Source organism: Corvus cornix, chromosome 1A, assembly GCF_000738735.6.
Source record: "Corvus cornix cornix isolate S_Up_H32 chromosome 1A, ASM73873v5, whole genome shotgun sequence".
NCBI lineage: Eukaryota > Metazoa > Chordata > Aves > Passeriformes > Corvidae > Corvus > Corvus cornix.
Window position 1 is genome coordinate 17,782,801 of NC_047057.1, and position 12,039 is coordinate 17,794,839.

At 44.3% G+C, this 12,039-nt stretch overlaps 1 protein-coding gene and 1 long non-coding RNA gene across 6 annotated transcripts in view; both read right to left on the reverse strand.

Moving 5' to 3' along the window:
• The window catches only part of BRD1 (bromodomain containing 1), a 60,637-nt gene extending 58,948 nt beyond the window's left edge, over nt 1-1,689 (reverse strand). For 3 of the 5 annotated variants that reach the window (XM_039570419.1, XM_039570420.1, XM_039570417.1), the window contains exon 1: nt 1,345-1,686. In XM_039570419.1, coding sequence (XP_039426353.1) covers nt 1,345-1,564 — 220 coding nt within the window. In that variant the 5' untranslated portion in view covers nt 1,565-1,686. Of the gene's footprint in view, nt 1-1,344 lie in introns of all 5 variants that reach the window. The other 2 variants (XM_039570418.1, XM_039570421.1) reach the window with 2 other exon arrangements.
• A 313-nt stretch (nt 1,690-2,002) lies between these two features.
• LOC109144112 lies at nt 2,003-12,024 on the reverse strand. Its single transcript, XR_002273432.2, has 2 exons — nt 3,908-12,024; nt 2,003-2,954 (listed from the first exon to the last, which is right to left on the reverse strand). It is a non-coding gene; the product is annotated as an uncharacterized LOC109144112 (long non-coding RNA).
• Nucleotides 12,025-12,039: the final 15 nt, after the last annotated feature.

Genomic DNA, 12,039 nt, shown 5'->3' on the forward strand with positions numbered 1-12,039 from the left:
GCATAGCAAATTCACGATCTACAACTGGTTTGCTTTTCCTAGGCAACTATCAGCTAGTCTTTTCCCTGCCACCCCTCCAACCCCCCTTCCCAGTATCCTGTAGATTGATAGGAATGAGGATCAAGACCTAAATTTGAAAAACAGTAAACTAAGACAAGTTTCCATTCAACGCTCACAAAGATACTGCACTAACCGCACACGAAATTATTTTAATGTACTTCTCTTAGCACTGTCCTGCCCTCAAAGACTGCGGGATATAAACCAGGAAAGTTATCCACAGCTCTCCTCTCCCAGAATTGCATCAGCTACTTAGGAAGAAAATCACCAGCAGACGTTTTTCCTCACCACAACAGAAGTAGACGGAGACAGCTGTTTCTGTGAAATACACGATATGAGGCAAAAAAAAAAAAAAGCTATTTATCAAGGTGTAGGATAGCTAAAACCAATACGAAAAGTACAATAGCATATAGTTCTAAATTACTATCTCTGCCCTAGTTACCCTCCTCCTCTTCAAATAAACTGCCTCTGGTCCCTGGATTCCCTGCCCAATAGACTAGGGAATTCCATTCTCAATGGCACTTTCGTGTAGACCATTAAAAAGAGAAAGACACAGGAATCCTCTTTAGTCCTAGACAATGAGGGACGGTAAGCAAACAGTGCTTACACGGGGCGGACACCACCCGCCGCTTCAGCCGCACAGCAGGAGAGATCCCCTCGGGGGACGGCCCAGAGCGGGGGCTCACGGAGCCCAGCGAACGGGCGCGGGCACGGCCGAGACACGCGAGACCACCAGAGCCGCTCTCCGCCGGCCCAGCGGAAAGAGCCCACCGACGCCAGATCCCGCACGCCGCCCGATCCGGCAGCCATCCCGGGATCCTGCCTCCCGCGCGCGGCTGCCCACGCCCCCGGGCCCGCCCCCGCCGGTGCCGCGCCAACACTTCCTGCCCACGCCCAGGGAGCCTCCAACGCGCTCCCTCCCTCCCGCCGATGGTTCCTGCCCGGCGCGGCGCTCCCCCTCCCGGCCCCCGGCAGGATGGTTCCTGCCCCGGGCCCATCATCTCCAGCCCTTCCCAACAGTCACTCCCCCCCCGCCGCGAAAATACTCGGCCCCACAAATATGGCGGCTGACAAAACAGCTCCAGCGGCGCCCCTCCCTCCCCAGACCTCCGCGCTCGCCTCGCCTCCCCGCTCGCCCGCTGCTGCCCCTCCCCCGCAGGCTGCCGTGCCCGGTCCGCCCTGCTCTTTCCCCCCATGCCGCTCTCCGTCCCGCTGCGGCGGGACCAGCCGGCTGCCCGCCCTGCAGCCCCGCCCGCCGGCCCCCGCCGCCCGCCCGGCCGTACTCACGCTGTGGGAGCCGCCGAGGAGGCGGCTGACAGACCTCCCGCTCCGCCGCTGCGGCCGACGCTCGGCCGGGTTTAATGGCGGAGGCCCCGCCGGTGCTGCCGCTTGGCCCCGCGTCCGGCAGCCGCGGGCAGGCCGAGCGGGGCGCTACGAGGGCCGCGCTGCCCGCGGCGGTCACCCGGCGTTGGGTGCGGGGCTGCTGCTGCCGCCGGGCGCGGCGCATTCGTGAAGCGCGGCGCGCGTCGCCGTCCGGCTGCGGGCTCGGCGCTCGGCTCCCGGGGCTGAAGCGGCTCCCCTCCCCCCGTGGCACAAACAATGCGGCTTCACCACAGCGCTGCGCCGACGGGGGGGAGGAGGAGAGGCCGGGCGGGGAGGGAGGGAGCGAGCGAAGGAAGGGACGTGAGGGCGCCAGGCACCGCCCAGCCCCCGCCGCTGCCACCGCCGCGGGGCGGGGCCTGCGCGCCGACGCTCCCCGCGCCCCGGGCCGGCACCGGCCGCGCTCGGGGCGGGAACGCGCTGCCCCCGCGACCGACGCGCTCCCGCCCGGACCCGAGCCCGAGCCCGCCGCCCGTCCTTAGTAGAACGTTCGACCGGCCCAGCGCGGGCGCCAGGGAACGGACGGGGGCGGGACGCGGCTCGTTACAAAACCGAGGCTCAAAAGTTGAAGCGAGTGGTATTTATTATCTCTTTGGGGGGAAGTCCAAGCTCAAGAGTCCTTACGTAGAAAATGTGCTTGAAAGTCGGCTCTTGCGTGGTCTCCAGGTCAAGCTGGTGCTTGTGGATTAACTGGTAATAGCCTTACATTTTGACAGAGCAAAAGCAGGTTATTTCTGGCTCCCTCTGTGAAGGACACCCTTTGTTAGGTATTATTTTTAGACAGCCATTACAGCCATATTCGAGAACTGAAGGATTTTACTGCAATATATTTCTGCAAGGCAGCTGAACCCACATCCTTAAAAGAAAACGTTTAGCTGGCCCAGCCTTACACAAACACTTGCCTGCGCTGATCATCCAGAACAAGTCCTGCATATAGTAAAAAGCAAGTGGTTGAGAGTAGGTGTGATTCTCTTTACCCAATCATTATTTAGCATCCACTCAGCTAAATTGCTGCAAAACAATTCATTTTTATGTTTTCTCTAGCAGTAAGATGTCTGCTTGCCTCAAAAACCAGTTGGTCCTACAATAAATATATGACATGGGAATCAGAAATAGATACACCTGCTATTACTTGCAGAAAGTTAATTAAGGTCCAGAGAGTTTAAGCAACTTGGCTAAGGAAATCTCGTAGAATAGGGAAAGTACTTTCCAAATCCTTTTTTCCTCATCAGGGACCATTCAGCACACTGATCTCTGAACAAAACACAAGCTATTAAAGCAGCTAACACTTGTGCAGAGCACTCAGTGTAGGAATAGATCCTTAGGCTCAGACAGACACAGTACCTTCAATTTCCAGTATAAGAAAGTTTGTATGAACTATGGGGGCCATCTGGTCATTTGTGTACTTGCCTGTGAGGAACTACTCTCCAGTTAAACTGTTTCAGTGATCCTACCATCAGTCTCAGAAGTCTTACAACATGCTGATATAAGTTAATGTTGTTGGACTGGAATTCAACCTGTGATAGAAAGATATTAAAGAGGGAGCATCATACCAAATCATATACATTAGTGTGCAGAGTATAAAAATGAATAGAAACAATGTTGTCAAGAACCTAATAATATTATGATAAGGAAATACATTGGTTTATCTTTTAAGGGATAATTCACATGTGTATATGCTGTGCAGCTGGACAAATGTTTTTTAAGTGGAGACAAGCTTTCCACAGAAACCTTGATGATGTCCACATTCTAATGTGTCTGACACACAGCAAGTCTGGCTTTTTTCCAGTTTCTTTTTTCTGCCAGGTGGACTACAGCATTCCACAGTCCCTGGACATCCCTTTGATAATGTGGTATTCCTTATTGGTATTTGCACCATTTGACCACTTTTCTGTAATTTAAACTCATGCTTCTAGATTCTCCCAATTACTCTCAGTCAGATGGCATGTGGAGTTTTTCACTCTGGACCATCCAGGTAAGGACACGGAACTCATGTCATTCCTTGATATGGTATTTCAGAGCAATGGTACAAAGATCAGGGCACACTCAACACAAAACGCTGTGTTAGGAGTCTCAGACTTTGAAATAATTTCTCATTGACCTTATGACAGGCTACCAGAGCAGGATCCTCAAGCCTTCCATTGTAAGTATTAGTATATTAGCCCATGTATTTCAAAACAGAACAGTATGCAGCATTGTCTCAGGCATCCGACCCAGATGGGGCATGTCCTCAGCACATGTCCCTATAATCTCAAAGATCTGTTACCTTTGTCTTTTCCACCTCACAAGTGAGACTTTGTTACTCAAAAGAATACAATTCTATTAGCATACGGTTCAATTTCAAACAAAAAGTAAGAGGCCCTCTGATCTATAGTTTAATGACAACAGACCCCTCACCACCTTTTTTCACACCAGTTCAACATGTGCAAGGGGCTCCAGTCCCAGTCCTTCAGAATCCTCACACCCCTACCTGGCAGCATCAAGTTGTTAACCAAGTTGCCAATGCTGACTCACTCTGCAGGAAAAACTTCACAGGAGGAGGATCTTCTGCCTACCAGCTTTCACCTCCACTAGTCAAATTCTCAACAGTATCACTGAAAGAAAGATCACGTAAAGAAACACAGTCACTATTTATCTGCCTCAGCATCCTCCTCTCTTTCCTAGTAGAATCAAACTTCATGACACATTTCTATATTTCTAAAGTGTATCACCTTTGTTTTCCAGATTAATAAAAGCCAACTCAGACTAGCTGCAGCACTAAATACTGGCAGGGGTACTGATCTTCCTTGGATGCAACTCTGTATCCCTCTCCTGGCCTGGACAGCTGGCCAGTGAAGGGACAAGCAAGAATCAGAACTCCACACCTTCTTTAGAACCCGCAAGAACCTGCATTTTGAGAAAGATTTTAGACTGCCAAAACATACATGTGTGGGTCTTCTTCCTATCATGACAAATCTGCCTAACCTTGCATGTGATGCTTCTGTATGATGCCAGAAGGCAATCTACCACTAGTAAGTTTTCAAGTTTGGTTTATTATACCATTTACACCTTCACACTCATCTATGAGATACAACATTACCATGGTCCTCTCATCCTACATGGGAATGCTTTTAGATCTCACTTACTTCATCAATCATGGTATGTGGCACTGGTAGAATACTCATGGGCATAACTTTGCAAGCTCACAAGAGAAAGGTTGTTCCCAAACCTCACAGAAGCCAGAACAGCATTCACTGTGGAAAAGATGCTGTAACCTTACCAATAGACAATTACAGCAGTGTGCTGACAAAATTTCAGCTGTTTATTTTCAGTCTGTGGGGTGGTGCAGGATCACTCCACATCTTCTGGGTGATCTTTCCAAATTATTGTATTTACAGAAAAACACATGTATCACTGATCCGTCTTCTAGTTATCATTGATACCTTGTCAGAAAGACTGACATATCATACTAGACTGAGTGGGATATATGGTCCAAAGTCCTCAATGACCATTCTAGAATGAGGATCAAATTTTTGGCTTCGAATATACAAGGGAAGTATTGGTCCATTTTACTCCTACATGTTTACTGAATATATTCCTTGTTCTCTAGTTAGGAAGAATTGTCCTCCTCATTCCTCTATCTGGAAGTTTTAGCTGTATTATGACAAAAGGGCGAGGAAAAATGAGACAATATTGGTGTTCATAATGTTCACTAACTGCTATGGAATCAAAGATCTTTTGTTTCTTACAGCCTCAGTAACTCTTACTTCCTGCATGTACCACCCTTCTCATTCTCACAGTCGAAGTGGCTCTCTGTTTATAAAATTGGTAAGACCCTTAGTCTGACCGTTCAGAACAGTTCATGTCAATCCAAATGAACAGTCTTCACCAAAACACAAGTTTAAAACAGACTGGGAGCTGTGTCAGTGCCTTTTATGGTATTGATGAAGGTCCAGAGCCCTTTTATCATCAGAGCTCTGGCAGAATTCACACTTGATCAGTGTGCTTGCTAAGAAATATCTCTGTGAGCTGCATCTGCTAAGCAGTCTTATGGAATGTTATCTATAGATAAGCTTGAAGATCATTTGACAGAGTGGTCTTCAAGTAGTAAAGCAGCTATGCAAAGGCCCTCACCCCACTTCCATTTAAGCATTTTTTGGAACTACTGCTTGGGGTCGCCTACTGCAAGAAGAGGTATGTGTCCTGTCACTTGCTGACAGAGATACACCAAGCACTTTGCTGAGATACACAGCTGACAGGGAAACCTATTGCCTGCTTTACTTATCCACTATCTTGAATCCTTCAACATCATGCACCTTTAGGATTTTGCAGTTTTAAGATGCTCTCTACAATATGTGCTCATAACCTTTGCATGGTGGATGGTGAGGATTGAGCTCATTCCTCTGGACACTGCAAAGATGCAAAACCAAACTTCCCGATCAGGATATACATGAAAACATATGTAAACTATGCCTCAATAATACAAAGTAAAAAACCACACCCAAATTACAACATGCTGCAGCACAAGCACAAAGCTTGCCTGTGTACTGACCTGTACGTCTGCCAAACAGCAAAACTACCATCTACTATTTTAGAGACTATTTTATCAAGAACAAACCCTTGGAACAGAGCACTCTTACATATAATGATATTGCTGTTTCCAAGAGTAGACAGAGCCATAATCAAGAGAATAATATTCCCCTTCTCTTTCGTCATTGTCTCTTCGGCATAAATTATTCAGTTCCTAGTGTTTATGTAGTGGTTTGATCCAAAATACTCATTACTTCCTTATTTACCTTCTGTGAGATAAGTTTACAGTCTGGCACCTTTATTATGTTCTGCATAGTAACTCCCCCTGCAAAGGTCTATATGGGAAGCTATTCCTGCCACAGGGTAACTGCCATCAGAACAACCCCTTCATAAACAAGTCACCTATTTTCTGTTTAGCTCCCAGGAGTGCCTCCCTTCATGACCAGATGAAAATGATTTCCAGCACAAGAGAGCAGCAGTAAAGTAAATCCAGGATTTGGGAGTGCCCCTTCAGCACCCCCAGTTAATTAGCCATCATTAGTTTAGCTTACAAAAGCAACTGCACGTTTAGAATTGGAGCGTCCGTCAATTCACATAGCATAACTAACTGAGCCAAGTTATGGGCAAAGACAGAACGTCAGTGGTAATGGGTAGGAATCAAAAAAACAAAACAGTAATTGCTATGCAAAAAGTTCTAAAAATATCATACTTGCACAGCAAAGAATTACAAAACAGCATGGCTAAACAATCTACATTGAATTTTGACCTCTTTTTTTTTTTGCAAGATATATCTGCTACTGAGGTTTCCTCAGTGTAAGACAGAATTTATAGAAAGTTAACACACAAAAAAAGGACCTATTTGAATTGAACAGTTTTGTCAAATGCAGCCATAGCAAAGGGAAAACAGTGTGCTCCATACCTATATGTTATATACAATGATTTTTGAGAAATACAATTTCTTTTACTTCTAATTTCTGTGGTTGTTCTCCTGATCAGGTTCAGATTTCATAAGATACCTGATTTTGTGATAAATGAAGTAACTTCTTAAGATAGCATAACCCATGTAAACAATATTAATGCAAACACACTGTTACCTTCTCCCTTTCCTACTTCCTGATCCTTTCCTCTAGACTGGAAAGGATTCTCTATACAGCATACATCCAAGCAAAGACAAGTTGTTCACTGCCTTCATAAAGTTTAATAATACATAAAGTTTATTTTATTTATTGAAGCCCTTATCCTTAGTGACTTCCCTATTCTCGCTTCCTCTGGTGTCAGTATGAAAACTTGCAAATGTAATACAAGATGAGGTATAAGCTCTGAGGGAAGTTCTTCTCCTAGTTAGGTCACTCACAAACATGTATCTCTAAGAAACAATCTCCAATGTTTACAATGAGTTAATACTTCAGCCTTAGCATAATTAAGTTAAAATTCAATTAGCAATGAGACCCAAATCCAGTCTTAATTACTTTACTATCTCTTCCTCATTCATTCTAGAGGACAAACCTGGTCTGCACATGATTAAGATGGTTTGCAATGGAGGAAGCTTGACTGTCAGAATCCCTAGTCATTTGTCCCAGAAGAAACCCAAAAATAGATGGGCTCATTCAGAATTAATACCTTGCCTCCTCGTTTACATGGGGAAGGACTACAAGAAGGTGACATCAAAATCTGGGAAGGAAAAATCAAGTGAAAAGTAAGTCAGAAGTAAGACTCAACATGTAACATCCACAAAAAAACATGAACCACCAAGAGCAACCAACATGGCCTGTAGCTTCCTCTGTTCAGAAAAATGCAACTCATGCGTATCATTTAACAAGTAGTAATTGAGTCCTACACAACTTTGTCCCAGACTTGCTACTGCCTCAGCCAGGGCCTGATGCTGACTAATAAAGAGAGTTTCCAAACTCATGTATATATAAATCAGTTTTGATAGTGATGGCTTCATGATGCAGACAAAATCTCCACAGGTCCAATAAAAATGCTAGAACAGGAACTTCAAACTGAGCACTCCTGAAAGACATACTCTAGCACCATGCTCACTTCACATAAAGGGTAAGTATGAGTAAATCCTGTCCATATGCTCAACTCCAAGTTAAAAATCAGTGACATACACCTCTGATGTGCTATAGAATGAGGATGATAGCGATTAAACAGTTGTGTTTGTAAAAAATTAGGTAATTAATATAAATGCATAAGGGCACCATGGTTTGGGCAGTGAATGCTTGCTCATAACTACTGTGTGATTGCTCATTCCTTATTTCCTGAGTACCTACCTTGACACCTTGGATCGCATGAGCAGAGCCAAGTGCCCACTGAAATAAATGGGCACGTATGCTAAATATATAAGTACTTTCCTGTGTTACATGTTCTTAGAAATCATACCCTTGTGATACATACTAAATTGGACATCCAAATTTAGTACTTCTGACCTCTATTTTAAGGTTTTGATCATTAAGTTGACTTTGCCTAGATAGTTTCCTGGAACAGGCTGGAGTCTATACAAGGAGGAAAGGAGATAATTTTATTAAATGCATTACCTCAGTGCATACAAAAATCCACAATTCTTTGTGCTTTATTTAAGAACTGTTATGGCTTGATGTAGTTTTAGCTGTCATGACTTCATATGGAAACTGCATCACTGATGCAGAAGTTACTAGAGGTGAAGCCAAAGATTTGAATGAAAATAAGCTTATCATAGCAGGTTTGGAGATAAATATTAGCTACTCAATTTTGCTAAAATAAGGTAATGGCATCAAAATGGTTACTACTCACTACACAGTTATTACCAACATTTAGTGTTTCCAAATGTATACAAATGCAGAAAGACAGAACTACATCAATTATCACTGCAGTATCAACATTATGTTTACTGCCAAGAAAGAAATGGAAGGAAGGAAACAATAAAACTAGATTAAGATGAACAGCCCAGTGACTGCAGAGACCCTGGGACCACAAATCACAAAACTGTCTGCAGCACTAGACATCCACATTTGGCTAATAACACAATATTGAAGTAGGTGTATTTAAGGCATATTTTAAGTTCTGTCACAGTAGGATAGGATGTAAGAATTTAATTTAGTTTCTGACTGGTCTTAGGCTCTTGCTATAGCCTCCCTGAAAGCCTTCCAAGTTCAAGGTGCACCCCAGTACTGACAATGACAGAGAGCTGGTTACTTACAGCTACATCAATGATGTTTCCTTCTTCTCTCAACCTGTAATACCTATCTTCCAGAGAACCCGAATTATTTATTTGGGAGCATGGTCTCCTAGCTTTCCACTATTCTACAGAACATAATGGGGAGCCAGCTACTTGCAGTTTGCTTCAGGGACTAGAGTGAGAAATTACTTTTTAATATTCATTTAATAAGATATCACTTTTAATTCATGCCAGGTTCAGTTAACCATGCAAATAAAGATGTTTATTCACAATATCTGAAACAGATAACAAGATTATAAACGCATAAATGGAGAAAAAAATCAAAGAAAAAAATTACTCTTCTGAAGTTAAATACTAGAAGCTTTGGGTTCTTCCTGTCAGGATGCCTTGCAGATTTTCCTAATTATCTGTCTTCCTAAATGACTACGTTCTTTCAGATGTTTACACCTCAGACTGAAACCTTCATGGAAAATCTGTATCTTTAGACTATCACCACACCAGTACTGCTACATTCACCACAAGCCGGCAGTCTGGAGCCTTCTCTAGGAATTGTAGTTACTCTTTCTTTTGCCTGTCACCAGCTCACCATCTCTTTGTTTTATTCATCACATTACTTGGGTATTTGTGAGAAAACTTTCCGGATCCAGCTTTGCTCAGATTTTTAAGACCTAATTTCTTGAGTTTCCAGTGTATTTTTGTAAAACAACAAGAACAGAGAAATTCCAGCTATTTCACTCAATCTGTGATGCACACCTGTAGATTATATACAGAATCACTGATTGGTTCTCAAGCCACCTAAAAGATAATTTAAAGAAATAATTAACTTTCATTAATCTCAACTTCCCTAACCCTCAAGGAAGTTTTCAGAATAGGACATAGGATAAAATGAAGAAGTACAGAGAGGTGATTACAGAAAGAGCATCATTAGTGCAAAAGTGCAAAATTAATTTCCAGTCTTTTTTAATTTACTGCAAAATTTTCAACTATGAATTGTGAAACTCTCCAAAATCACAGCTGCTAAAAAAGGCAGTTAACAAAGCCACATACTCTAATATTAAATCTTTCCATATTGTGATAAGCATAACTATGTCATTCCAACTGTTGCAATTTCATAGTTCTCTAGAAGACGCTTCATGAGATGAAATATTTCAATACTACTACTAATAATAATAGTTGTTGTTATCATCACCACCATAATTTCCTGTCAACAGACTGGTGATAGAGACTTCTTAACCAAGCTCTCATACCTCTATTACTGTGTCTAGTTGGCAGATCTAGCCAAGACAAAACTTCATTTTTAAGCAGTTCTATTCATATAACTGCACTTTGTAACAATGGAAACAGAGCAACTCCAAGATTCACCTCAAATCACTTTGGCTTCAGTTGCTTATATAGTAACTGACATATACAGAATATATATATAATATTGTCTGTATATACATATATACACACACCGATACAGTTGAAGTCTATCAATAAAAAGAAATTGTAAATTAAAAAGTAATAAGAAACAAAGGACTGCCTGCACACAGTGTAATAACTACTTTGTTGGGACTTTGAGTAGTGCATGAATTAAAAAAAAACAACTTAACATGAGCTTTCCAAAGGAAGTATTAACCATAACAGATCATTTACTGTATGTTGACTGGCAGAATCCATTTAGAAAAAATCACACCAGTACTTAAGTACAAACATACAACTATTATGGAAGAATATTGAAGGCCTCCAATACTTCAAATCAAAAAGCTATCAACTGATTTCTTTGTATACTGTCATAAAGCCAACCAAAACATTATTTACTAAATCTGTTAAAATTAAAAAGAATATTAACTGATGAAAATAACTCAGATCAAAAAACAAGGACTTGCTTAAGCACCGTCTCTCTAAACACTGTCTTAATCTAAAATTTAACACTGTTTCGAAACCAGTACTGTTTACAGTACTCGAAATGTTTTTCTCCTGTTTTCACTCCCAAAGGTAAGCAGCGAGTTATGACTAGCAACACTTAAGGCAAAGAAGGTGAGACCTATGACTGCCACTGGGAATTTGACAACAAATGTCACAATCACACCAGATCATATCTCACATAGAAATTACATACATCAAAAGGACCCAACAAACCACCCTTCTTCACCCTCACCCCCCCCTCCCCCGAAAGGCCTGGATCACTCGGCCCATTGATGACCTCAGCTAAGGTTTCTCAATCGGAGAAGACAATCACCGACCTACAGCCGAACACCGGAACCTTATCCGGAGGAGCTTTATCCATGTAGCTTTAAGCATATAGCGGGCCACTGTTTCTCTGAACCGGCGCAGTGCATTCCCTTCAGCCCTAAACATCCTTCCCTGGGATGGCTGCTCAGGTAAGACTCAAACGCCACACCAAGGGCTCCTCTCGAGGCAGACTGAGTATACTAAAACAGCGCCCAGAACCAAACCCGCTGTGCATTAGACAACGAATACAGATCAAGGTGGGTTTCTTTAACTGCAGATACGAACAATGGAGGTTAAATTCCTGACAAGGGCTGAGCTCGGAACAGCAGGTCCGTGCCCGCTCCAGCGGAACGATGCCCAGGAAGGCCTCTCCGCGGCCAGCCCATGGGGAATGCGAGGCGCCCGCCCGCGGCCTCCCGGGAAAGCGCAGCCAACCAGGCAGAGGCCCCGGCGGACCCCCCAGGCCTGAAACTCCTCAGGAACCGCCCCGACCCCGGCTGGCCGCCCCCAGAACCACCGCAGCCACCGCCCTTAGCCCCCCCAGGAAGGAAGTGCGGTGCAGTGACCAGCGGCCGCGCCCTTGCGGAGAAGGCCGGTGTCGGGGCACCGCCCGGACACGGATGCGAAAGGACCCCGCAGCCCCCAAGCACCGCAGCCCAGAGCGGCCATTTTGCGGCCCGGCCCGCTGACATGTCGCGCGCCGTGCGTGGCGCCGCCCC